The sequence below is a fragment of the Heteronotia binoei genome, chromosome 19 (assembly GCF_032191835.1).
Source record: "Heteronotia binoei isolate CCM8104 ecotype False Entrance Well chromosome 19, APGP_CSIRO_Hbin_v1, whole genome shotgun sequence".
In the NCBI taxonomy this organism is placed as follows: Eukaryota; Metazoa; Chordata; class Lepidosauria; order Squamata; family Gekkonidae; genus Heteronotia; species Heteronotia binoei.
In genome coordinates, this window is record NC_083241.1 from 1,166,850 (window position 1) to 1,193,819 (window position 26,970).

Here is a 26,970-nt window from a genome sequence, read left to right on the forward strand (position 1 = left end):
TGTCTGAGCAGGAACTGAACAAGTCTGAATCTTCTAGCTGAAGCAAGAAGCCGTTTTTGTTGAGGGAAAGCAGATCATAGATTCCTTGACCTTTACCTAGTGTTGAAATGACCTGTGTGACAAAAATAGTTTCACTCCCTAAGACGATGCAGATCCCTGCCTGCCTGGCTAAGGGGCAGACGGGGTCTGATTTGGAAGCCCAGAGATGTGTCCAAGGAGAAAAAGATGCAGGCCTCTCCTTCCGTCTCCCTGGGATTATTCCAGATCTGCCTTATTCTCATCTCAGTTGCGGAGCTCCAAATCTCAGCTCATCTATGAGCTAGCTGGAAATCAGCCCCAGAGTATCCAGCAGAGGACCACCCATTTCCTGTGGATCTTGACCTTGGCCTTCCCAAGGCACTGAGCCTCAGGCAGCCTTTGCCCTGCAAAGTCCCTCACCTCAGACCAGTTGCCCACGATCCACCGAGCCGGGCAGGAGACCTCTCGGTTGCAGGGGGCTGTGGCATCCGGCTTGGAAAGGTGCCGGCATTCGGTGGGCTGCAGAGCCCGCTGCTCATCTGGGGCCACGCTCTGAAGGCAGAGGACGCTCCTCTTCATCAACCCAGAATCGCCACATGTGGCCGAACACGCCTGCCACTCTCCTACCCACCACCTGGAGGCAGCAAACAGTCAGAATGAGCAGACCTTAGCAGCAGTTGACAGACTTTAACTCGGGCGGGGGGAGTTCTAGATTGACAGGGCTACAGTTATTCAGCCTTGATCTGGTCAGAGCAGGCTGGCTCCATCTCCTCAGACCTGGGTCAGCCCTGGTTACTACTTGGATGGGAGGCCACCAAGATGCCAAGGCAGGCAGTGGCCAACCAGCACTGTTTGCCTCTTGCCCTGAAAACCTTGGAGGGGGGCGTGCTTAAGTTGGCAGCAATTTGACAGTTCTCACCCTGCCTTTGATGGCCGATTCTAGCCAGATCTCAAGAGATCCTGGAAGCAAAGCTGATTAGCCCTGCTTGGTACTTGGATGGGAGACCACCAAGGAAGTCCAAGGTGGCTATGCAAAGGCAGGCAATGGTGTGTGTCCACCCCTCCCAGGAGGCCGGCTGGAGGTCTTGTAGTGGAGCATCTTCTGCAGAGCAGACAGCAACTATCACTGGTCTCTTCAACAGCCAGAGAAGCACAGAAGGGCCTTTGCTGCTGTCTAAGGATGGGCATGAAACATGAACATGGCAGCTCGTTTCACTTCATGGTTCGTTGGTTTGCCTGAATCGGTGGTTCAGTTTGTTTCATTTTTCTTTTTAAAAAAAATTCTGACTGAATTGTGGTTCGTTGGTTCAGGAGGGCTACAAAGCCCCAGCGCGCCACAAACGTACCCAGTGTGATGATGTCACCAGGAGGTGACACTATCAAGCAAAGGACATTTTCCGGGACAACATGCCTGGTGCAATAGCATCACTTCCAGATGATGTCATCATGCCGGGCATGTCATGGAGCACAAGGAGGATCTCCCGCCAATAACACAGATGAACTGCCCCCCAAAAACAAGCCACTTCATTTCGTGAGTTGCGTGTAGCACAAGTACCTGAACTGATTTGGAATGAACCATGAATTTGCTATTTTAGGCACGAATCATGATTCATACTTTGATTCGTGCCCATCCCTCCTGCTGCCTGATCAAGGAAGCAGTGCTGGAAAGAGCCCAGGTGCTGACCTGGATGGGCACGGCTCCTCGCTGCAGCTCCTCTGTTTGTCATCAGGCCGGCTCAGCATGTCACAGAACTGCTCTTCCACCACCCCGGCCACCTTCTCCACGCAGCGCACGATCTGCCGCTGAACACCTGAGGGCAGAAGGAGACAGTGAACCACCAAGTGCCCCTCTGGGCCATCAAGCGTGCCAAGGACCGCAGGAGATGGCAGCCAAGCCCGCCACCACTCCCCAGATTGCAGCTCCGCCTAGGAGTATGGCTCGGGTCCAGAGAGCTCATGGTGTGCTCCAAACCCCTCACTTCTTATGCTGAAACAAAGCAAGACTCTTTCCCCCAGCTCTATCCTCACATCCATTTGTTGTGTTGGAGGCAGGACCCCACCCCCTTCAGAAATGTTTGCTGAGTCCAAAAGATTCTCTCTTTCACACACACACACACACACACACACACACACACAGATAGCTGTTGTGAGGGTTGGCTGCCCTCCTGCAGGGATGTTTGGAGGCAGCTGGGGGGCTAGCATCGCATGCCTGCAGCTCTCATGCCAGAGAGGCCAAACACGCACCTGCCCATCGCTTGGGGGCTGGGTGGGACACAAAGCCTGGAATGCTGTAATTAAGTCACCAGAAATAGCTGGGGGTGGGGGGCAAGGTCAGCAAATGTCAGGTTGAAGCTGCACATGCCAAGACCCGCTCCCCTCCCCCCCACGGAGCACCAAATAGCCCACAGAGACCTCTTTGTCTCCCTTCCTCCTTGGGAAGGTAATCCTGCAGCAGCTCTCACCCCCCACCATGTTTAAATTATCCCAGGGAAGGGCTAAGTTAAAAATAATGCTGACTATATCAGAGGGAGGAAATTCCCCTCAAAGCAAAAACTCTTTTTTTTTAAAAGCTAACTGGCCCAGTTGCGAGGTGGGTTTTACCCTCCGGTTGCCTTAACCCCTGAGCTCCACCAAGCTCTAAATCCTAGATCTTGGCTTTTTACAAGCCCTGTTTTAACTGAGCTTTTTAAAAAAACCAAACCTCCTATTCCTTAATCTGTGTCTCCATTTTATCTGCAGTGCCCGCTCAGAATAATTTGCTTGTAGTGAATGGGACCCCGGGGCAGGCCAGCCTTGTGGGCCACAATGCCACAGATTGTCTGTGGGAACAAGGGATCCATTGTGGCCGAGCCTGGAGACTCGGTTCAGGGAGTGGCAGCCCAGTCAGATGTATGAAATGCCACCGGGTAGGAGAAGGAGCCTGCAGACGCATCTCCCTCTCTTTGGCTAGAAGTCAAGGCTCTGAAAGAAGACCAGCCCCTCAAGAGCATCAAAACATGGCACCATGAAAGGCCGGGGGGTGGGCAGGGGCATAGGACACCTTTGCTTAGAATACGCTGAAGGAGTAACGCCGTCGTAGAAAAAGAAGTGCCGGAGCTCATTAGCACAACTCATTTGCATATGCCACACACCCAACATCACTGGAAGGTATACTAAAATTTCCACCTGGTTGATGCTCAGAAATGCCTTCTCCAAGCTGCCAGCTGACTTGGGTATGAGAGGTGATTTAAAGAGAGAAATGCCTTCTCCAAGCCAGCTGACAGGATAGTGGGGGGTCTCGAAAGCCACACAATATGTGTGAAAGAGCCACATGTGGCTCCTGAGCCTCAGTTTGGCCACCCCTGGCTAATACTTTGCCCCAGGCGCCCTGGGAAAAGCCTCTCCCTTCCTCCCTCCCTCCCAGATGGCCAAATGTTTTCCTGGAAGAAAAAGGTAAAGAGGGCCAGTGGCTGGTGCCCCTCCAGTCCAGAGGCTGGATTGCCAGGATGCAGGCTGGATAATTCCTGCTCAGCAGCCTCTTGGCCAGCATCTAACAAATATTTTGGCAGGACACCAAGAAGTTATTGCTTCTCTCGCCAGGTTGTGAATGGAGAAATCATCTGTAACTCAACCCCCCCCCCCAATCCTCCGTAATCACGAAGCCACAGGGAGATGATGTCGCCTTCTGCTCTTTGATATCAGACCAACCTCTTCTCCCTTTCCTTCGCGAGCGTGTTTAAAAAGTTCTCTTTGGAAGTCTGCAGGTAACTGCTCTTGCCGCTGATCAGCCAGCACCGGTCTCCTTCTGCCCCTGCCTGGAAAACAGAGGGGCACCTTCTGCCCTCCAGACCTATCGATGGTGGTAGGCTGTGCCCATTCCAAGATGGCATACCAGGAAGTTCCAACTTATCCTCCATCCCCAATATGCTGCACAAAATGGCTTGGAGGATGGAGGTGAGCTCCCCCACCCCCAGCCAAGAACACGTCCAGCCACCCATCCTTCCAGATGATACTTCAACATGCTCCAAGCAGGGAGAATGGCCTTTGCCAGAATGGCCTTCGCCTGCTGAGAGGAGGAAGAAGATATTGGATTTATACTCAGAGTCTCAGAGCGATCACAATCTCCTTTACCTTCCCCCTACACACACACACACAACAGACACCCTGTGAGGTGGGTGGGGCTGAGAGGGTTTTTACAGCAGCTGCCCTTTCAAGGACAACTCCTGCGAGAGCTATGGCTGACCCAGGGCCATTCCCGCAGGTGCAAGTGGAAGAGTGGGGAACCAAACCCAGTTAAGAGTGCACACTTAACCACTACACCAAACTGGCTCTCAGGATAAGTCAGAGAAGTCCCATAAGTGAGCCAAGCTGTATGCTATGGGGGACAACACCCCCTCCCCATATTCTCTGAATTACCAACCAAGAAAGCTCAAGGAAAAATCTCATTCCCTGATTTTCAAACCTTGCCATCAAGCCAATGATGGTTTCAGAGGAAGTGCTTTGACTCAGCACCAGAAACTCCACTTCCAAAGGGGGGGGGGGGAGAGATGGAAGAGCAGTGGGAACTCCCAAGCGCTGGCAAAGCGTCCACCCCAAAGAGGGGAAGCACAAAGACACCTGGCCATCACTTTGGGAATCAAAAGGAGAGTTGCCAAGTTTCAGGCAAGGTAGCTGATCCCTTGGAACACAGCCTGCTTGCCGCCTCTGCAGCTCGGGTTTCTGGGCTAAGCGAAGCTAGAAAAACATCTGCACGCAGCCTGGCAGTCTCATCTAACATAAACAAAAATACAGCTGCTAACAGGCAGTGGTCAGATGGGAAGAAGCGCTTCCCTAAGAAAGAGTCGTCAGTGGAAAGTGGGCATAAAGATCCAGTGGAAAGAAGCCATCTAGATGGGCCACTGTCCCTTGGGGCTTTATTAAGTCTCGCTGAGATTTCTCCCTTCAAAGCCCTTGACTCCTGCTGATCCACACTGATCCATACGCTCATGGACTTGCAGGGCTCCTGGGAGTCAGACCTCATTTGCCTGGAACTTGGAGCTATTTGCCAGCAAGAATGTTTTCGTCTTTTAAACAAAAATGAAAGCAGGGATGTGTGGAGGTGAGTTTCAGTGAGCCTTGGGAGGAAAAACAGCCTTGTTTCCTGATTAATCAGATGGTCACTGTTAGCTCTTCCTTCCTTCCATGCCTACTGCCTCTGTATCCCCCTCCCTCCTACCGCCATCTGCACTCCCCTGCAGAATCCTGACTCTAGAAGGGGGGCGGGGGGAGAAGGCCAGAGGATGTTAAAGATTAATTGCCATATTTTGCCTTATCTCCTGCTTTGGGAAACTTGGCTGTGGGGCAGGGATCTTCCCCAGGGAACAGAGATTTGATATTCAACAGCCAGCCCCAGTTTCCACGGTCAGTCAAGACAGTAACCTTGAAGCCGCTGCTTTATAAAGCAAAACAAAACTGTGTTTTCGAACAGAGGCTTTCAGCAGCTGACCCCCAGCCCAGTCAGGACTCCGTTTCCTGGAAGGACTTCAGGACAAAAGAGCAGAGTCAAGGCCTGATGGCTGTCCAGCAATGCAGCAGCCCGGGGGCACCAGCTGTGCTCCACTCCCAAAGACTCCCAAGGCCAAACATCAGCCCCAGTCCACGCACACAGAGCCCTCCCCCTGCCTTTCCTGAGGGCAATTGCCTGCCGAGCAGATTCAGTGAGGGGACTGGACTGCACCCACTCAGCCCACAGACTAAATCCCTCTTGCAGGGCACACATTCATTTGGGCACTCGTGCTGCTTCCAGCCCCACAGTCCAGACGGGGCCTCACTGCTGGGAGTAGGTTAGGGATGCATTTAAGGGGCAGCTAACTGGCATCTACTTTACCCTCTTCTCTTGGCAAGGTGGAATGTGAGGGAGGCTCTACCTAGAATTTCTTCCACAAGCAGGGCTTCTTTTGTAGCAGGGACTTCTTTGCATATCAGGCCACACATCCCTGATGTAGCCAGTCTTCCTGAAGCTTACAGTAGGCCCTGTACTAAAAGCCCTGTAAGCTCTGGGAGGATTGGCTACATCAGGGGTGTGTGGCCTAATATGCAAAGGAGTTCCTGCTACAAAAAAAAAAGCCCTGCCCACACGCACCAAACATCTTGGGACAGCCCTCCTGCTGTGACCCAGGCAGGTAGTAGGACTGGATTTGTGATACCTGGTGAGACTCAGCATCTATTGGTGCTTTTCCTAAACATCCAAAAGTTGCTCAACACAGTGCATCAACCAGACCACCCTGTGAATATATGGTTGTGCTGCAATTGGAATTGTGGAGCTTTTCCATCTGTGTTCTTAACAGCCACACAATACCACATCCTGGCCAGTCTCAGAGTGGGACGGCCCCCAGCCCAACAGAATCCCCTCCAGCAATCTCATCTTCAGGAATTTTCTTAGTGCCCGAAGCTGACTTTTCCTACTCCCTGGCTAGAATGTTTCACAGTTCCAGCCACTCCTAACAGAATACCAGAGGCATGGGACGGAGCAGCACAAATGGAAAGTGAAACACCCTCACCTGTTCCACAGGTGGCTGTGCATTTCGTCCAGGGCCTGTACTGCCAGAAGAACTCGGCTGGTGTAATCTCATTCTCACTATCAGACTCTCTCTGTATCGTGTATTGGTAGCGGACGCCTGGATTCTTTTCCTGGAATAAGAGCTGAGAGGAAAAGGATTTTTAAAGATATATATTCAGCCACAATATGCAAAAGAGAACTAACTAGGGCTTGAACACTGGGAAAATACAACCAACCACCTGGGAGAAAGATGCTCTGGAGCTATATGGTGGCAACTGCACATTCATTGCACTACGCACACACGGAGAAGGCCTAAATTAAAGAGATTATTATGATTAAAAGAATATTACAAAGACAAAAAGCATTAGACCTACTGAAGGTGTAACAGGAATTAGCTGTTTCCTGTGACAATCCGATGATACAAAAGTTGCCTTCAGGTGAAAGATTCAGGTGGGCAGCTGTGCTGGTCTGAAGCAACAGAAAACACTTTGAGTCCAGTGGCACCTTTAAAACCAACAGGATTAAATTCTGGGTATGAGGTTTAATTCTGGCTATAAGAATTAAACTTTGTTGGTCTTAAAGGTGCCAGTGGACTCAAACTTGGTTCTTCAGGGGACAGCTGCTGAAGTTCTGTGGACTCGAGGCCAAGGCTCAAGGCACAGATCTCCTTCAGGTCTCCTTCAGGTGCCCATTGTTTGGTGGGGCTTCCTGGAAGGGTAGTGATAAGGAAACTGGCTGTTGAATGTGACCATTGTTCCGTGTTAATTGCTGGGAGGGTTGGAAGGGGTTTGAAGACAAGGAAGATCGTTGTTGGCTGTGCTGATTGTTCTGTGGAATTTGCTGGTTGTTCTGAGACTTTCTGCAATTTATAGTCTGTAGGGTGTTTTGCAGAGCTGGGTACCAAGACTGGTACCCAGAACAATCAGCACAGTCAACAACCATCTTCCTTATCTTCAAACCCCTTCCAACCCTCCCGGCAATTAACACGGAACAATGGTCACATTCAACAGCCAGTTTCCTTATCACTACCCTTCCAGGAAGCCCCACCAAACAATGGGCACATCCACAAACCAATTGCCCTTTCATCACACCCCCTCCAGCCTACAAATAGCAGCTCTCCAGCAGCCCTGGCCCCACTCAATGCACAGCAGCCAAGAAGGTCTGAGCGCCTGCTCCGGCTGCAACGCCACTGAGGATGTTCTCCGCAGCTGAGAACGAAACGTCTGGAAGGAAAACTTTCTCCAGTAGAACACGGCACTTGATCCCGAAAGACTCTACAAACCCTAATGATGTTACCAGCCATGAAAACCTGAAATCTTTGAAAAGCTCCACTGTGTTGGCAAACAGCACATTAGTAACACTTGCTTACTCCAAAATACGGAAACAACTGTGCCGCTGAAGGGCACGTCTACACTGCAAAAAGTAAACCAGTTTTCTGTGCTGCTTAACTTGCATGATTTGTGCCACTAGCAAGTCCAAAAGGATTCTCACAAGTGAACAATGCCCAGGGGAGAGCAGAGAAAGAGAGAGACAGAGATTGTGTGTGTGCCTGCATGCATGCTCTACCCATCACTGGGACTATTTTCGGCCAGATCCCCACGCGCAGGGACCAGTGCTACAACCCAGATGCACTCCAGACTGCCTCCCGTGTCAGTTTGCAGAGGTCTGTCCCTTGAGAAAGACTGCAGACTTTTAGCAGCCCGCCTAAATGCTTTTGTTATCACCCAAGTTATTCTTGGAGGCCTGCTCCAGAGGGCATTGCTCCAAAAGGGCTCTTGAGGGACATCCCAAACGCCTTTCAAAAATAGATCTTTCAATTCAGCTGCACAAGCCAAAGAGCTTCCCCAAATATCATTAAGAGCAAGTCATCCAAGCCACTAACGCATGCGTGAAAAAGTCTTCTAACAGAAATTTGAAACTTCTTCACTTTTCCCAAAACAACTCTTAACATTCACCCACCCATTCATCTGCCCTTCCACATGCGGCAGAGGAGGCAAAAGGAACCTCTTGCAGGGGACCCAATCCTGAGACCTGGCCTCTGGTGGATTATCACCATTGGCACAGCACGGCTAGGCAGCATCCTTTGCTTGCCCCACAAAGAGGAAGTAAGCCACAGAGAGCCCAGCAATTGCACCTGATTCCACAGTGGACATCAGCTGATCTTGACATGTCTTTGCCGGATAGATGGAGACACAGGCCACTGTGGACACAGCCTCCCGATGCCAGACAAAAGCCATAAGCAGAATATGCCAAGGGAGGGAACTAAGGGGGCAGAGCTTCCCTCCTGTAAGGAATAGGGTGGTGTGACCCCCAGGAGCAGGGGGCTCCGCAGATGTGGGGGCTCAAACTCCCCACCTGTAGATGATTTCCCTTGCGGGAAGACATGCAAGACCCCAGCTGCACCGCTGCTGGCTCCCTCTGCAGGGGCCATTCCAATGGAATACTGAAGACCTCCCTTTCCTGGCAGGAGGGTTCCAATACTTCTGGGATTGGTTGCTCTACTTCTCCCTTATTTGGGCCTGTAAGCCCTCCATGTCCCCCTGTTGCATCAGGGGGTTGTCCCCCCTCTCCCACACCCAGATGTCCCACCCGCCTTTGAACACCCTCCACTCTCAAGCTGCATCAGAGCCCAGCTTCGATCTGGAGGAGTGTGGAATGAGGGGACCCTCTCTTTCACAAAGGCCCAGCGGTGCACACCCCCCCAAGACCACCCCACCCCCTCCAGGTGTGAGCTGTGTACTGAAGACAAAACAGCTGAGTGGGGACCAGGCAGAAGCTGCCGCCCCCCAATCAAACAGAGACACGGAGTGTCCTGAACAGCACTGAGATCTCCCAAAGAAACTCTGGCAAATGCGGTTGCCAACTCTCCCCTTCCAGCGACCTTTCCTTTATGATGTTCCTGGTGTTGTTTCTCACATGAGAAGATAAGAGAATGGATACGAGGAGGCAGTCTTGCCAAGGGATTCTGGGCTTTTTTCTGCCTTCTTCTAAGACTGAGGGAGGAGGGCAGAAAGACGGCTTTTGCTGCAATGAGGGCTGGGAACAGGCAGGATGCCCAGGTGAAGGTGGGGCGGGAGAGTGACGGACACTTGGATTTGCTTCAGAGCTCTCTACATCGATTTAAAGCCCTTCCCCCATTGACACTTCTACCCTGCAGTGATGTTAAAACTGGGGACTTTGCTTCTTGGCAGAACCACCCATTAACAAAGTGCTAATACGATGGCAAGACAAACTGAACGCCCTCTTGACACAGAGCAAGGACATCCTGTGTGAGAGAGGAGGTCGACCGCCTGGGCTCAGAACTCACAAGCAGCGGAGCAGCTGGGAGGCAACGCAGGCATTCCCACTAACCAAGAAAAGAAGCGCAGGGGTCAGGAAAGAAGGCAGCCCTGGCTTCTGCAGCAGGAAGGAATGTGAAAGTAAACATCTTCCTGCAAAAACAAACCAGCCCTGGAATTCATTAACTCCTAAGCGTTCCCCTCAAAAGCCCAGTTTCTCTGAAGGGAAGGAAGCAGCAGCCAGGACTGGTTTTCTTGTGCCGTTCCTGGGCAGCAGCCCACACTTGTGAGATGGAAACCCAAAGGGCTGGAGCTACAGTTCCAGAGAACCCTGTAAAACTACTGAGAAAGTAGGTCTGCTGGAATCAAGTCACACCATCACTTTGAGGAACTTCCAACTGCTGCAGAAATATGTGGTTCTGGATGCAAATGGTCGGTAAAGGAGGTCAGGCAGAGCTGAAGTTACCAAGGCCATAGACGGTCACTTCTTCTGTCCCGCTATGAGCCTGCCCAAGAAATTCTGCAGATTTTGGCAGTGCCTGAAAAACCTGTCTACTCAGGCAACAGATGAGAGTCTAGAAAACCTCTGCTCTACATCAGTCCGTACTATACCCAGCCACGGGGGTGCTGGGCACCAGTGTTCCCTCAAAACTGAGTTAGTGTGAGCTAGCTCAGTTTTTTAGCCTCCAGCTCACACATCTTTGTCTTGGCTCAGGAAAAATGGCCCCAGAGCAAATTAATTGATGCAGCAGCCAAATCACTCACTCACAACTTTCATGCCAGGAGCTCACAAAGTAGAATTTTTGCTCACAAGACTCCACAGCTTAGAGGGAACATTGCAGTGGGCACCTTTCTCTCCTCCCTCCCTGTACCTCTTCTATGGAGATGACCCCCCCCCCCCAAAAAAAGGAGGCAGAATGATGGAAGCCCAAAGGTTGCTCCAGCTGCACAAGCCACCCAAGTAGTCTGGAGTAATCCGGGCTGGTTTCCCCCCAAGGTCCCTTGCCATGGGGCGGCACAGCATGCTGGAGCAGACCTCTTGGGCTGCAGGCACAGCTGTCAGAGGCCAGCCAAATGCCTCGGGCCACATCTGGGCTACCAGCCGCTGAGTTCTTGTGGTGCAGAGACTGCAGCTCAGGAGATCTGAAGGCTGCTGGCAACCCAGAGCGCTCCTTCCCCCTCCCCAAATCCCAGCCTCCCTGCCCCAGATCTGAGGCCTCTGCCCCACGGGAGCAGTTTCTCCTGAGTCAGCACTTTGAGGCATGCCGCAAAGTAGATCCATTTCAGCTGGACAGGATGGGAGCCAGGCATGGTCTGGGGGAAGGCTGGCGGCTCAGAGCAGCAGGAACTTCCCCACTGCCAAATGCAGCAGCTTCCAAAGAAGAGCTGTAAACACACACACACACACACGGCTCAGAAGCCTGGCTGAGTCTCACTGCATCGGGTGGAGATGGGATGTGTGCTGCTTGGCTAAACTAAGCATCTACAAGAGCCAAGGAGCGACCAGAATTTCTGCCCTTGTGTCCTGGACTGCCGCAGTTAACCATTCTCAGCCAAAGCACACAGAAGAGGACTCTGCCCAGCTGATCCAGCCCCCAAGCACTTGGAAAACCCAGTGGCCATCACTTGCTAAGAGAAGCGGGACTTCGGGATGCTTTCTTATCTGCTATGGACCCATTCTCTTCCTCACTCAGCCCTCCCTAGGTAAAATCCCTCCAGATGGGGACAGCTTCTTCTGTAGAATCACTGCAAGTCATGCAGCTGTTAAAGGCACAAGACCTCTGGTGGGGGGAAAAACAACTGGCAGTTGCCTTTAGAACTTGCAGAGCTGCTCAAAGAAATAAAAAAGGCCAGGATCACACACAACCTTATCTTACACTGTTCATCTCAAAGCCATCATCAGCTGCTGTTGTTTACAGACACAGACCAGAGTCTCTCCCTCTAACCTAAAATCTTTTGCCTTAGAAACAGGGTGAAAAGCAATTCAGTTTTATGCCAGAATGACTGGACCGCCAAAACGACAAGCAAGTGGGTTCTAGATCGAAACAACTCTGGACTCTCCCCACAAGCTAAAATGACTGAACTGAGGCTATTGTACTTTGGTCACATTACGAAAAGACAAGGGACACATTACGAAAAGACAATCGTGCTAGGAAAAGTGGGAGGCGGCAGGAAAAGAGATGGAGGGACTCCATCAACGAAGCCCCAACTCTCAGTCTGCAAGACCTGAGCAAGGCTGTCAAAGACAGGATGCTTTGGAAGTCGTTAATTCATAGTGTTGCCATAAGTCGGAAACGATTTGATGTCGCTTAACAAACACAACACAACTGTGGAAGAGCCGAAGAAGCAGGAAGCTGGTGCTGAGTTCCTGCCTTCTTTGTTTAAAAAAAATATAGAAAGGCCTATTTTTAACTTGTCTTGGCATGAGATTAGCTCACCTTACAAAAGCCCTCTTCAGACCTCAGAATCCCCAGACCACAGTTTGAGAAATGCTGATTTACGTCACACTTTCGCTTGCAAGATGCTTTTGCGAGATTGCCCTTCAACCTTCCTATGTTGCAGGCCTCTGCTCTTCCCATTGTGCAAGTGGGAATCTGAGCCAGAAAGAAATCTGGCCAAACAGCAGTAATAATGAACTGCAAACCACATGACCCATGCAGAACAGAGAACTCGCTCCACTCCACTTTAGCCATTGGCCCATTCTGTCCTCAAAGGAATCCTGACCCTCACCAAAGTACCTGAATCCACACAGGCTCCTCTGTGGGGCCAGGAGAGGTGAGATTCTCCCAGTTTCCTGTTCGCTCATAGGTGAAGGTTGTCCCAGCCACCGGGTAATCCCCATTCCACTGGATGGTCCAGTCACCATTCAGGAAGTATTTCTTTGGATCTTCGCTTCTCAAAGCCAGGAAGTTCTCAGCCTCAGCCACTTCCTCAATCTGGATCTCTCGTGCTCCAGCTGGGATCAACCCAACATCGACATAACCTGTCCAGGAGAATGAACTGTCAAGGGAAGAGGGTGAAGTAACCCTAGCAAGAAAGAGGAGGACAGGCCCTTGTTTCGGAGTTCCACTACAGCTGGACCCTTTGGAGTGTTTGCCCCTTCCCAGGCATTCGGTGAAGAACTCTCAACAAACAGCCAACTGTTTTTGAGGCTGCAGCCCCCTTTGGAATCCTGACGTTTTATCGTGGACACAGCCAGGAGGTAAAGCCAGCCACAAAGTGGCTCCCACAGTGAAAATCCTTGGGTTGTGTTGGTGACAGTGCTGCCAAAGGAACATTTTTTAAAACTTTGCACAGCCTATCAAATCAGAGACCTTCCTGGGCAAAAGTCACACCTGGTCCCACCCACCTGACATAAACACTTGATGGGCACCAGAAGATGTGCCAAGGAGTGCACTAAAGTACCCCTGCACTAAGGGGTGAATGGCTTCTATGAGGCCTGTTTTCCTGCCCAAAAATCTGCTTGAAATGCTGACCTTCCGAAGGTCTTGCTCTTGATCCACAAGCTGCATTTTCTCTTTCCTGTCACCTAGCTGCTATCAGTGTGTACTGTCATCATCACAGCACACCAAAGACGGAGATATTCAGTCCCCCCCAAGAGACAGATCTGGCCCCCAAACTCACCCCGCCCCTCGCTCTTCTCAAAGGTCTTCTTAACAGTTTGACAAGTGGACCCATCCCCTTGGCAGACGCCACACCGGTCCTCCACTGCGTAGGAGTCGATTTCAAAGTCACAGCCGATGTTCTGAAAGACAGGGCAGGGCAGTCAAGGGCAGGCCAGAATCCCAGTCACCACACACATTAACAGAATTACAGCCTTCTGCACCCACTGACTTCACAAGACACTGAAGGGTGTAACTCTGCTTGGGTTCCCACTGAAAGGACAGGGAGTGATGATCAACAGTGGCTACGAGGTCCAGTTTCCAAGGACAATCACATGGTCCAATCAAAAGATGGATCTACTCAGAGGGGGTGTGGATCACACCCAAATACAAATGAATGATCGAAGTAGGATGAATCCGAACCAGACCAGACACTGGAGAAGACAATAATGCTAGGAAAAGTTGAAGGCAGTAGTGAAAGGGTAAAAAACCTGACAAGGTGGAAAGCTCCCGTGGAAGACACCAGGACCCTGCGGGATCTTTTACAATTTTGCAGGGCCTGCAAAGCAGAGATGTTCCAGCAGGCTTTTGCTTGAGGACGGCAACAGTTGCCGGGCTGGCACTCTTTCCCCTCTTGAGGGAGGGGGGTGTCTCCCTGCCCCAGTTCAGAATCTAGAAAGCAGACTGGTAGCAAGTTATAACAAGTGCCATTGGGCTGAAATTGTTTTTAAGCTGATTTTATTGCGGATTATTCATGTTTTACTGTTGTACGTGAGATGGACTGACTCAATAAAGGAAGCCAAGGCCTTCAGTTTGCAGGATCTGAGCAAGACTGTTAACAACAGGGCATTTTAGAGGCCATTAATTCATAGGGTGGCCCTAAGTCAGAAGCGATTTGATGGAACACACATACACACACGCACACCCTGTAAGGAGAAACCAGTATTTTTTGTAACATGCCAACTATCCCAGACCCCTGCTCAAACTACATCCGATAGTATCAAATCTATCCGATAGTATCAAATCTGCATTTGAGTTCTAACTCAACAGATTCTGGCTGGAATCTGCCCTTGAATTTTTTCCCGCTGAAGCCATGCAACCTTTAAAGCTATTACAGAACATCCATGGAGACTCCGCTTCTTCCTCCACTTGTTTCCATTGGTAATGCCTTGATGGTGCATTGACAAGACAATTGGATTGTTCTTGGTTGAGAGAAGGACCAGAAAAATGGGCCGGCACTACCTGCCCGTCCACTTTTCTCCTTGACCAGCCTATTCTTCTCCTTCCACCATGTCAAACACATCATTCCAAAGATCAGAATCAGAGTTGTGATTTTTCTACGCAAGCCCACCTGGCTCTCCTGATGTGGCTGACCAGGCTTTCAGATTCTGCCATCGCCCAACCCCTGCAAAGAGACCAGGCCTCAGCTTACTTTACAGATCCCGTTGATACACATGTCCCGGCTGGAGTTCCCTTCAAAGCAAGGAGTCCCGTCAACAACTGCATCACGGAGCTTCTCTGAGAAGAACTCATTCTCTGGACGACAGTGCAGTTCACAGGGATTAACTGCAGAGGCCAAAGAGAACAAGCAAGTCACTTGTCAGCTCAGCAGCATTCAGCTGCCTCCTTCCTTCCGCCAAAGTCCCTCAGAGATGCAGCACTCAGAAACCAGATCTGGGCCAGCACATGGTCAATGAAGCTTACACAGCAAGATCTATCCATACCTCCAGCCAAGCCCTGTGCTTCAGAGATAGGCCCCTTCCTAAATCCAAAGTCTACTAGATAATCTAATCTGGGTGGAAACTAGTTCCTCACCCAACTATGGTGTTCAGTCAGTCCCTGAGTAGCATGCAAGGCCAAACAAAGGGGGAGGGCAGGAGGTAGGAGAACATCTCTTCACTGCATCTGGATCCAGCTCAGCTGGAAATCCCTTCCCAAAGAACAAAGTATTTCACCGGCTACCACACCAAACACCTTCTTTTTAAACGTGAAAGTCGCCAAGGCTTTGCTAGTTAAGAGTGTTCTTCGCACACTAGCTCTAGATAGAAGTGTGATCCCAGCAGGCAGAAGGCACATGCAGATCAAAGAGCAGATTCCCCCATCAGGGGAGAACGGGATATAAATTTGATAAAATAAAATAAAAATAAATAGGTGACTCGAGCAGGTCAACCAGGCTGCATATAGCAAAAGAAGCACTTACCAGCATTAGGCTTCCAACACAAATGTGCAAAAAGTCCTGCAAACCCCTCCCAATCTTTATCACTCTGCTTACACAATGCAAAAAGATGCTTACTGTTATTAGGAACTGGGGTCCACTTGTACAGTTTTCCTTTGTAGGGTCGGGAATCAAAGTGGCTGCACTGGATGTGGCGGAAAGACAGCTGGTTCACGGGGCAGGTCTTCATGCTGCAAACCCGGAAGCGTTTTCGTTCCCCAACGCAATATTTGCCACCGTATTTTGGCCTGGTGTTCGAAAAGAGAAGCCAGATAAGAGACACAATGCAGGTGGCATTTCCTCCATGTCGAGCAGTCCCTGGGAGGAAAAGACGGTCCTGAGAAGTGGGCAGAAAGCAGATGGAGATGGTTCTACTGCTGAAACTGAGGCGGGAGAATCTGAGCTGGGCCCACTCAGGGGTGGGGGACGGAGGCATGGCTGGCCCCTTGCCCACCAGCTGCCAACCCCACCCCCCAATCTTGTTGTTCAATGCTTCTGCATTCTCCAAAGTCAGCATAACTACATCGCTCCAAAGAAATAAACAAATCGAAGAACAATCTCGACATAAATGCAAGAAGCTTTCAGGGTTAAACTAACACTAAAGTGAGGGTAGATCCAGGTGGACAGCAGTGTTCCCTCTATGCTGAGTTAGTATGAGCTAGCTCACCATTTCTTAGCCTTCGGCTCACCCATTTTTGTCTTAGGAAGGATGGCCACAGAGCAAACTAATTTATGCAGTAGCTCACAGCTTGAACGCCAGTTGCTTGCAAAGTAGAATTTTTGCCCACACCGGTGGGCAAAAAAACAAAGCTGGAGTCTTTGGTGGCAACATTAAGACCAACAAAGTTTTATTCAAAGTGTGAGGAAGTGCACTTGGCACACTGAAGCTCACACTTTGAATAAAACTTTGTTGGTCTTAAAGGTGCCACTGGACTCCAACTTTGTATAGGGGGTGGGGGCAGCTGTTTGTAACAATTGATTTGAACTGCTGGTTTAAAAGAAGTCTCCCCTCTTGGAGCTCATATCTTTCCTGAACAAATTTGCAAAAAAAAATTGTTTTCTATAACAGAAAATATATCCAGGTGGGCAGTCGCGATGGTCTGAGGCAACGAAACAAAGTGGGAGTCCAGTGGCCAGTTGGTGTAGTGGTTAAGTGTGCAGACTCTAATCTGGGAGAACCAGCTTTGATTCTGCACTTCTTCTCCACGTGCACCTGCTGGAGTGACCTTGAGTCAGTCACAGTTCTTGAAAGAGCTGCTCTCTCAAGAGCAGTTCTCTGAGAGTTCTCTCAGCTCCACCTACTTCACAGGGTGTCTATTGTGGGGAGAGGAAGGGAAAGGAGATTGTAAGCCACACTGAGTGAAGGGCAAGGTATAAATCCAATCTCCTTGCCGCCTCCTCCTCCTCCTCCTCCTTCTTCTTCTTCTAATATTAAGTTTTATTCAACATGTAAGCTTTTGTGTTCCTGCAAATATATTTGGTTTGTGCCTCTGCAGAAGCTAATTAATCCAAAATTACATGACTTTTATATAGCAGAATGATGTCTGCTTGAAGACTAAACACAAATATCTGTTTACCAATTCCAGCGGGGCAACTATGTTAGTCTGTTCCAGAAAAATAAAAAAAAAATCTGTTGCCACCTTCTAGGCTAGATCATCTGAATATTTTGAGCCAAAAGCTCTAGTCCATGGAAGCTTAGATTGCAATACATCTGTTCAGCTTTAATGTGCCACCCAGCCTCTTCTTGAAATTTTGGCTTCCCCACCTTATTATTATTGTTGTTACATTCTATTCCACCTATAGCTAAAGCTCTCTAGTTAGTCTACAAGTATAAAACAGTAAAATACATTAAACATAATATTAATACAAAATAACATAAGAACAGTAAAAAATAATAAAGACAGTAAAACCAATGAACAGAGGCACCTAATTAATTGTTTCAGGCCCCTGAATGGTCAAAGAGATCTTTAAAGGCCTTGGTGAAGAGGGCTGTATTCTGGCACAGAAGATGGCAAATTTGGTGTCAGGCAGGCTGCAGCAGGGAGATTGATCTAAAGTCAGGGGGCCACCACCGAAAAGGACACTAAGCAGGATCACTTCCTTGAAAACTAATGAAGCAATCCAATGCCCAGGACTGAAAGGCAAGCGTATGTCATGGTTATGTCCAGGAAACCCAGGTATGCTTCCCCCTTCTACCATGGAAACTCACTGGGACACCTTGGGCCAGTCACACACTCTCAGCCTAGCTTACCTCACCGGGTTGTTGTGAAGATAAAATGGAGGCGGGGGAAACAATGGAAGCGGCTTTGGGTCCCCACTTGGGAGAAGGGAGGGTACAAATGAATAAAATAATGATAAAAATAATATACTCCTGGCCAGTATTGATGTGACGGTGGGACAGTTCTACGTGGACCCCTTGTAGTTTTTGTTAATTGCAGCTACAGTGGAAGAACCCTTGGCACTGGGAACAGGAACGGAGGGGTGTTTACCCTCCCCCCACCACTGCTTTCCTGATGCAAATTTCTCTCCCCCCTTCACTGGCCTCAAGGAAGGAAAACATCTGCATTATCACATGCTGTGCCCTTCATATTCCCTCCCCCCCACACACACACACCCCAGCTGCTGCTGACTTAAACTTCTTCATGTCAACGGCTGTTCTGGGCCCTTATTTAGACATAAATTCCACTGAGCAACATGGGATATTCCTTCCAAATCAAAATGCCTGGCATTCGCTTCCAAGTGTCCAGATCCTTCCAGAAGCAAGAGACTGCAAGGCCACAAAAAGGGAAGGAAATGTCCTTGCTGTCTGCTTTTCTATTTGAGAACAAATCCAAGCAGAGGGAAGGCACGATAGAGAAGGACCAAGGCTGCCCACCTGGGTCCCATGGGTGAGATACAGGATGGCATCTCCCGGCTCCCAGACCACGCAGGGACTTTCTGGTGCTTGGTCCCGCCATAAGATGCAGCTCCCTGGGCCACTGACGGGGTCTGTTCTATTAAATTCAGACCATCTCTCTTTTGATTCTGTAAACAAGTTCATTGTTCACCCAATTTAAATTCTAAAAAAATCTGATTTAAAATTAAAACACCTGATTTGATTTTTGGGAGATTCTGTATAAACAAATCCCGCCCCCCTTGTACCTGTGTGAAGCAATGAAATAAGATGAAGCGATGGCCATAGATTTCCTGTTTGGCTTGGGCAGTATGCTCTGCACAGGGGGGGTGAGGTGGGGCGGCGTGGGGTGGAGGAATGCTGTTGCATGAATTTTTGCGCTGTGTTAGGGAGGGGAGAGATTGGCTGATAACAGACACCCAAATTACAATTATTGCTTTGCTGTCTTTTTATCCTTCCAAAAGAAGCTGCTCATCTCTCAACAGATTTCAATAACAGTTCGAAGCAATTCTGACCAGAGTGACTCATTCACAGTAAAAACAACAGCAACATACAGCATAATGTATGTGAAACCAAGCCCCCTTCCTCCCACCCCTCTGTCCTCTGCTGGAAAACAAGAGCTGCTTTCAGGAGCAGCCCCCCACATGCCTGAATCACCATTGCTGACCGAAGTTTGAAGAAAAATGCATCCAAGCCGGGGGGGGGGGGGGGGGGGAGGGGGGCAAGAGAAGGCCTTCTGATTCTGTGTGACACCACATCCCACCGTGGCCGTGTGAAGTTCGGCTGTGAGGGAGCTCGATGCTCAACCCAAAGCTTTTGCCTTCATGGGGGGGGGGCAGGGGGAGGGGTGTCAAGGAGCCAGGTCCTCAGTGGGGGAGAAAGATGGAAAGGGTCTTGTAGAACTATGCACTAGTCAGATCTCTGTGTGGGGAGGAACGACAAGTGAATGCAACACAATCTGCTGTCCAAACTGAACGCAGCCATGAGGCTGCTGGACAAGTCCTCCCCTAGCCCCAATCTGGCCCTCTGCCCCCTAAGATTCTGCCCCTCCTGCTCAGAGCTGGGGAAGCCACGTATCTAAGAGCAGCAAGTGGTGTTCAGCACTTCATGAAATGCCTACCAAGCTTCACCACACCCAAACAAGAGCCTCGTTTTACTGGAAGGGAGAGGGCTCATAACGCATACCCCCGCCCTAATTTCTCCCCCTCCCCCACACCAGGATGCCACAAACTCCACAGTATTTTCTCTGCCGTGGTTGCCGGGGGGGGGGGGGGAGGGGGGAGAAAGAAGCATTTCAGTCTGCAGTCTCCTTCCCCAGGCCTTTTGAGCTGAGATGTGGGGCAGGCCCCTTTGCTGCTTGAAGAATCTTGAAGGGAGGGAAATTGGGGCAGAAAAATATCCGACTTCCCTCCCCTCCCCAGCCCCACTGCAGATTCTGGCCTCCTGCACCTCTCCAGTGGAATGGCTGCCTGACACATGGAGGGCTTCACTCAGCCAGAAACGGGGGGCAGCAGAATTCTCTCCATGGCTGGAGGGTTGCTTTGCGTCACTGGAGAGCCAGTTTGGTGTAGTGGTTAAGTGTGCGGACTCTTATCTGGGAGAACCGGGTTTGATTCCCCACTCCTCCACTTGCACCTGCTGGAATGGCCTTGGGTCAGCCATAGCTCTGGCAGAGGTTGTCCTTGAAAGGGCAGCTGCTGTGAGAGCCCTCTCCAGCCCCACCCACCTCACAGGGTGTCTGTTGTGGGGGAGGAAGGTAAAGGAGATTGTAAGCCGCTCTGAGACTCTTCGGAGTGGAGGGCGGGATATAAATCCAATATCTTCTTCTTCTTCTTCTACTTGAGAAAATAACATTTCCCTATATCCCTAGTTCCCACACAGGCACACACTTTGCCTATGCAGCTAGCCCCCCTTTCCTCCTGGATTGGTTGGGGGGGGGGGCGGTGTGCGTTTCTGCTTTGCTGTGAGAAGAAGCCAGATAGAGGACAGCAAGGAACTGCCAGTGGGGAGAGAACTGCCTGACCTGGAGGTTCCCTCCAGCCTCCAGTTCCTCCCCAAGGTGGGGAGGGACGGTGGCTCAGTGGCAGAGCATCTGCTTGGCAAGCAGAAGGTCCCAGGTTCAATCCCCAGCATCTCCAACTAAAAAGGGTCCAGGCAAGTAGGCGTGGAAAACCTCAGCTTGAGACCCTGGAGAGCCATGAATGGGGCTGTGGCTCAGTGGTAGAGCATCTGCTGGGTAAGCAGAAGGTCCCAGGTTCAATCCCCGGCATCTCCAACTCAAAAGGGTCCAGGCAAGTAGGTGTGAAAACCCTCAGCTTGAGACTCTGGAGAGCCATGAATGGGGCTGTGGCTCAGTGGTAGAGCATCTGCTTGGGAAGCAGAAGGTCCCAGGTTCAATCCCCGGCACCTCCAACTAAAAAGGGTCCAGGCAAGTAGGTGTGAAAACCCTCAGCTTGAGACTCTGGAGAGCCATGAATGGGGCTGTGGCTCAGTGGTAGAGCATCTGCTTCGGAAGCAGAATGTCCCAGGTTCAATCCCCAGCATCTCCAACTAAAAAGGGTCCAGGCAAGTAGGCGAGAAAAACCTCAGCTTGAGACCCTGGAGAGCCATGAATGGGGCTGTGGCTCAGTGGTAGAGCATCTGCTTGGGAAGCAGAATGTCCCAGGTTCAATCCCCGGCATCTCCAACTAAAAAGGGTCCAGGCAAGTAGGCGAGAAAAACCTCAGCTTGAGACCCTGGAGCGCCATGAATGGGGCTGTGGCTCAGTGGTAGAGCATCTGCTTGGGAAGCAGAAGGTCCCAGGTTCAATCCCCGGCATCTCCAACTAAAAAGGGTCCAGGCAAGTAGGCGTGGAAAACCTCAGCTTGAGACCCTGGAGAGCCTTGAATGGGGCTGTGGCTCAGTGGCAGAGCATCTGCTTGGGAAGCAGAAGGTCCCAGGTTCAATCCCTGGCATCTCCAACTAAAAAGGGTCCAGGCCGGAGAGCCATGAATGGGGCTGTGGCTCAGTGGGAGAGCATCTGCTTGGGAGCAGAAGATCCCAGGTTCAATCCCTGGTTTCTCCAACTCAAAAGGGTCCAGGCAAGTAGGCATGAAAAACTTCAGCTTGAGACCCTGGAGAGCCATGAATGGGGCTGTGGCTCAGTGGCAGAGCATCTGCTTGGTAAGCAGAAGGTCCAAGGGTCAATCCCCAGCATCTCCAACTAAAAAGGGTCCAGGCAAGGAGGCGTGGAAAACCTCAGCTGGAGACCCTGGAGAGCCGCTGCCAGCCTGAGTAGACAACACTGGCTTTGATAGACCAAGGGTCTGATTCAGTATAAGGCAGCTTCATATGTTCACATGTTCAAGGTGGTACTTGTGAGCAGAGTCACTTACGTGGGCTTGTTGCATTGCCGCTCCGCGTTCTGCAGTCCAGCACCACAGGTCCGTGAGCAGGCTGCCCAGGAGCTCCACGCACTCCAGCCACCATTGATGGATTCTGGCCGGTACCCCATATGCACGCACTCCCCATTGAAGCACCACTGGGAAGAAAGGGGGAGGCAGGATCAAGTCAAGCCAGCAGGCACAGCAGATAAACAATACCCTCAATGGCCACTCCCTCTAAAATCATCAGGGGCTCATGAGCACACAGTCCAGTTCAGCTCTGAGATATCAGAGCACAGCAGAGGGCAGAGACCTCGGGGGAGGGGCTGTGGCTCAGTGGCAGAGCAACTGCTTGGCATGCAGAGGGTTCCAGGTTCAGTCCCCGGGATCTCCAGATAAAAGAATCAGACAGTGGATGGTGTATTCATGTAGAAAAGAGAAAGAGTCCAGTAGCACCTTAAAGGCCAACAAAATTTGTGATAGGATATGAGCTTTCATGAGTCACTGCTCGCTTCTTCAGATACAGCTAGAATGTAAGTCCATCTGACCTATATATTGGAAAGTGGAGTGATGCCTGATGTCAAATGTCATTAGCAAGCAAATGACAATAGCAGGCATGATTGGATTAGGTGATATATGCAGAGGGGTGCTAGGTGTGGAGAAAGCAGCACTGGGATTGAAACAGGAAACCTAGGTCTTGATTCAGTCCAGGTGGATGCATTGTTTTGAGCTTCATTATCAGTTGCAATTCAGCAGTCTCTTTCTAATCTCCCTTTGAAATCCTTTTGTAACATAACTGCTCCTACCCTACCATAAATTTTGTTAGTCTTTTGGAGTCTTCCTCTTTTCTACTGCTACAAACAAAGCTACCCATCTTCATGGGTCTTTCAATGTTTCATTAACATTCTTGATAACACCCCCCCAAGGAAAGTAAGAACAAATGAAAGACAAAAAACTAAAGAATGCCTACTTAAGAACATAAGAACATAAGTGAAGCCATGTTGGATCAGGCCAACGGCCCATCCAGTCCAACACTCTGTGTCACACAGTGGCAAAAAATTTTATATATACACACAGACTGTGGCTAATAGCCACTGATGGACCTGTGCTCCATATTTTTATCTAAACCCCTCTTGAAGGTGGCTATACTTGTGGCCGCCACCACCTAGTCGCCATTAGAATACTGTGCCCCAGGGAAAGAATCCCCAAAGCCCTTTGACAGACCTCAGCCTTAAAAAGCATTCTAGAAACAAGGAGAATGAGAGTTATTAGATTTTCCGGGGTGTAAGGCCATGGTCTTGGCATTGTAGAACCTAACATTTCGCCAGCAGCTGTGACTGGCATCCTCAGAGGTATAACACAGAAGGCTAGAGTTCTCTCTGTGTCAAAGTCAAACTCTAGCCTTCTGTGTTATACCTCTGAGGAGGCCAGTCACAGCTGCTGGCGAAACATCAGGTTTGACAATGCCAAGGCCATGGCCATACAGCCCATATAGTCTACAACAACTAAGAGGGGTGGAACTCTGACCATGAAAGCCTTCAATGACATAATGCGAGTCATTCTCCCATTCTCAAGAATGCTGTTCAACAGAAAAGGGACTGCTGCAGAGAAAGAGCGAGCACAGCACATCATTGTGCCCCCCCTCCTCAGAGAAAGACGTTGGAATAATATCCTTTGGCAGCTCCTTTCAGAAACAAGGACAGGGACACAAGCTGCAGGTGCAGCCTCTGCAACACTCGTCTCAAGAGCTGCCTGCTTCATGGGCAGATTTCACACGAGCAGAAGTCAACTTGGGAACTTATGCGGAATCCGACCACTGCAGCAGAATCCTGAGAAACTCTGCCAGCTTCTTTGTTGTTTCAAGCAAATGAGTGTAAATTGTCTTGCTGCAGAATTTGGGCTGCCAAATGCCCACACAGCAGAGTTGGAAAGAAGACCAGGCTTCTCCAATCCCACTGGGAGAACCGGGTTTGATTCCCCCCTCCTCCACTTGCAGCTGCTGGAATGGCCTTGGGTCAGCCAGAGCTCTCTTATCTGGGAGAACCGGGTTTGATTCCCCCCTCCTCCACTTGTAGCTGCTAGCATGGCCTTGGGTCCGCCATAGCTCTGGCAGAGGTTGTCCTTGAAAGGGCAGCTGCTGTGGGAGCCCTCTCCAGCCCCACCCACCTCACAGGGTGTCTGTTGTGGGGGAGGAAGGGAAAGGAGATTGTGAGCCACTCTGAGACTCTTCAGAGTGGAGGGCGGGATATAAATCCAATATCATCATCATCATCAGTGGAAAGGTATGAGAGAGAAGCTGCAGTTTGCAGGGCTCACCTGGATGTTCCATCTGGTTTTCACCCAGCACAGGGTGAGAGATGCCCTTTACTCCTCATGCTGTTTTTCTGCTGATAATTGCCCCCCCAAGTGTTTTGGCCCCATTGGGAAAGCTATGAGTACCTCTATGTGTTCCCTACCATAGGGAAAAGCAGCTTGGAGGTAGGGACTACGGTGAAAACGAACAGGATGAAAGAGACCCTGCTCCGCTGCTCTTCCCCTCCGCCCTGAACATCCCAAAATAATGATGGTAAAAAAGATGCCCCTGAGAGCTGCCCCAGATCTCATTACCTTCTTCTCGTCGCATTTGGTTCCATCAACAGCTGCATCCAGCTTGGAGTGACACGTGTTCCCCACAGAGCACCACAGTGTGCTGCAGACACTCTGGAGAGGGGGGGAAAAGCACAACATTCTCCAGATGCAATCTGTTCAGAACACCTCTGGAAAAGAGAAGGGAGGTTCCTCAAAGGCTTCTTAGTCCTGGCCCTGCAGCTTCTCCTTAGCATTTCTGGGTTGTTGGGGTTTTTTTTTACATTGCACGGCCGCAGGGAAACATGGCAAGAGCCAATTGTGGAAGGGGTTCCTTGAGAAAGAACCTGGAATGAGGAGGGAGAGGAGGACTTCAATAGTCCATGGCTCTTCGCAGAAACCAAAAGGATAGGTCCCTGCCCTGATGAACTTGCAATCCGTATTTCCACAAACAAAGAGAAAAGAAAGGAGAAGAAGGGGAACACACCAAGCCCTAAAGAGAGGAGAGACGGAAGATGCAAGAAGATCAGGGGGTACAGCCCTGGTTTCTTTGTAGGGGAAGGACTTTCTTCTTCTGGAACCCATTTGGTGGATGACTGGCAGGCCGAGCACTTTCAGGTGAGTGGCATCATCATCCTCTGCTGAATGTTGTCTTAAGACTACACAATTCACTAAATGACTTTATTGTACGTTGTGTTTCATGGAGGGTCTTGTTTTGTTTCTATGCAGCCTGCTGAACCTTCTTGGCTAGGAGCGGACAAGTGAGCGGCAGCAAATGCAGTTATAGTTCAGGGGCGGCAAAAATTAGTTCTTGCCTTTGCCTTTGTACAGCAACAATCAAATGCAAAAATCAGTGTAAACGGCTTGCTCAAATCTCCCTCCAATCTCCTTTGAACTGACTTGAGCTAGTTTCCTTCTGAAGGGGGCTTCCATGCAAACATACTCACAACCCCTATTTCGCAACCCTATGTCACATCAGAAATAAACAAGGAGACCAATACCCAGCCCTTCCTTACATCCATGTCGTCGCAGAAGGTGGAATAGGGTCCATACTGAAGCCGGCACTGGTGGCTGACATCGTAGAGGACTCCCGGCGGGAGCGAGGGGTAGTCTATCGCGTCTTTGGCAGGGGGGTCATCCAGGCAGAGCCCCCAACCGCGACTGCAAACAGAAACATGAGAATAAAAGAGAAGACACATGAAAGGAGGCCTGTAATTGGAAAGCAGCAGGGGAAACTATGTACTTTATGGCACTCCATCCCAGCACAAAGCTTGGTGGCGAGGCACCTCAAACCAGAGAGGCTGGAAGCAAGATTTCAGGCGCCACAGCAAAACAGCCAGGACATTTTAAAGGGCAAAGTCTCTGTTTTGGTCTCTGATTAAGGGAGGGGGGCAGGCACCATGGGGGAGGGAAGAACCACGCTTTCTTCAGTGCTGCTGTTTATCTTGCAGTATAGATGGAAGTCTTTGCCTTCTGTGGCTATACCTTCCATTACATATCTTAATATATAGGATACTGTGCTTGTCAGTTCACTGGTCATTTGGATGTCAATGCTACGTGCAAAAAGACCTCTCACCCCACCAGAATCTCGGGGCGGGGGGCTCGGGATGAGCCCATAACAAGCAAATTATTTAATGAGGCCCATTCTCTGTGAGCTGATGTAGAACAACCACGTTCAACCTGCGGGAGTGAGAATGCCTAAGACAGGAGGTGGCTGTCTCTGAGCCGGAAGCAAGTAAACAAAAGAGTCCTATCCTATCCCAGCCCTGCTCTGTTCCGGAGGAAAGACCAGCTGGTGAGAGGAAGAGGAAGCAGAGGAGACATGGAGACAGAAGAGTCAACTAGCTGGAGAGCACAGAAGACGCCGCTGCCTCCCCCTGAGGTGCAAATGCTGAGCCCGGCTACACAACGGAATCTTCCCAGCAGTGTTAAAAAGGCAGCGCTTCCTGCACAAGGAGGGGAGGTGGCCTGGGACAGCCCAGTCTAAACAGATCTTGGAAGCTAAGCAGGATTGGTTCTTGGACGGAAGACCACCAAGGAAGACTTTGCAGAGGAAGGCAAAACCAATCACCTCTGCTTCTTTGGCCAAATAAATAAATCGATTGATCGATTGACTTCTGCTTCTTGCTTGCCCTTTAAAGCTCCTTGCCGGGGTCATCCGAAGGGGGCAGTGATTTGAGGGCACTCTCTGTGCAAGGAGCGGGCAGTGCTGCTTTTAATCAATGAAATGGGGAGAGTGAAAGGATCCGCTCTCCACCCCACCCCCAGCTGCATCAGGACTGCAACATACTGCTTGAAGAGGCTATGAACACCCGGTCACAGGTCACCCCGTCTCCTCCTGCCTGGGCTGCAGCAGAAATCTTTCCCCACCCTCAAAGAGTGAGTCTGGAACTTCCCACCTGAAAGCCACGTATTTTTCCTCCTGAGCTACGAACGGCCCTTTGAAAGCTGCTCAGGAAAAACAGATTTCAAAGACTCTCTGTGGGAGGGGGTGGAGGAACCAGCCTCCAAAGCAGCCGT

The 26,970-nt window shown here is 50.3% G+C and overlaps 1 protein-coding gene and 1 non-coding gene across 2 annotated transcripts in view; one reads left to right on the plus strand and one right to left on the minus strand.

The window, feature by feature from the left end:
• Window positions 1-26,970, minus strand: part of LOC132587944 (A disintegrin and metalloproteinase with thrombospondin motifs 7-like) — a 63,453-nt gene that overhangs the window by 18,379 nt on the left and 18,104 nt on the right. Inside the window, exons 9-18 of the mRNA XM_060260357.1 lie at window positions 25,467-25,611; window positions 24,493-24,585; window positions 21,898-22,043; window positions 15,709-15,878; window positions 14,848-14,981; window positions 13,438-13,558; window positions 12,552-12,796; window positions 6,537-6,678; window positions 1,703-1,829; window positions 439-652 (exon numbers count right to left, since the gene is read on the minus strand). Coding sequence (XP_060116340.1) covers window positions 439-652; window positions 1,703-1,829; window positions 6,537-6,678; window positions 12,552-12,796; window positions 13,438-13,558; window positions 14,848-14,981; window positions 15,709-15,878; window positions 21,898-22,043; window positions 24,493-24,585; window positions 25,467-25,611 — 1,537 coding nt within the window. The remainder of the gene's footprint in view (window positions 1-438; window positions 653-1,702; window positions 1,830-6,536; window positions 6,679-12,551; window positions 12,797-13,437; window positions 13,559-14,847; window positions 14,982-15,708; window positions 15,879-21,897; window positions 22,044-24,492; window positions 24,586-25,466; window positions 25,612-26,970) is intronic.
• TRNAP-CGG (transfer RNA proline (anticodon CGG)) lies at window positions 21,001-21,072 on the plus strand. The gene has a single exon. It is a non-coding gene; the product is annotated as a tRNA-Pro (tRNA).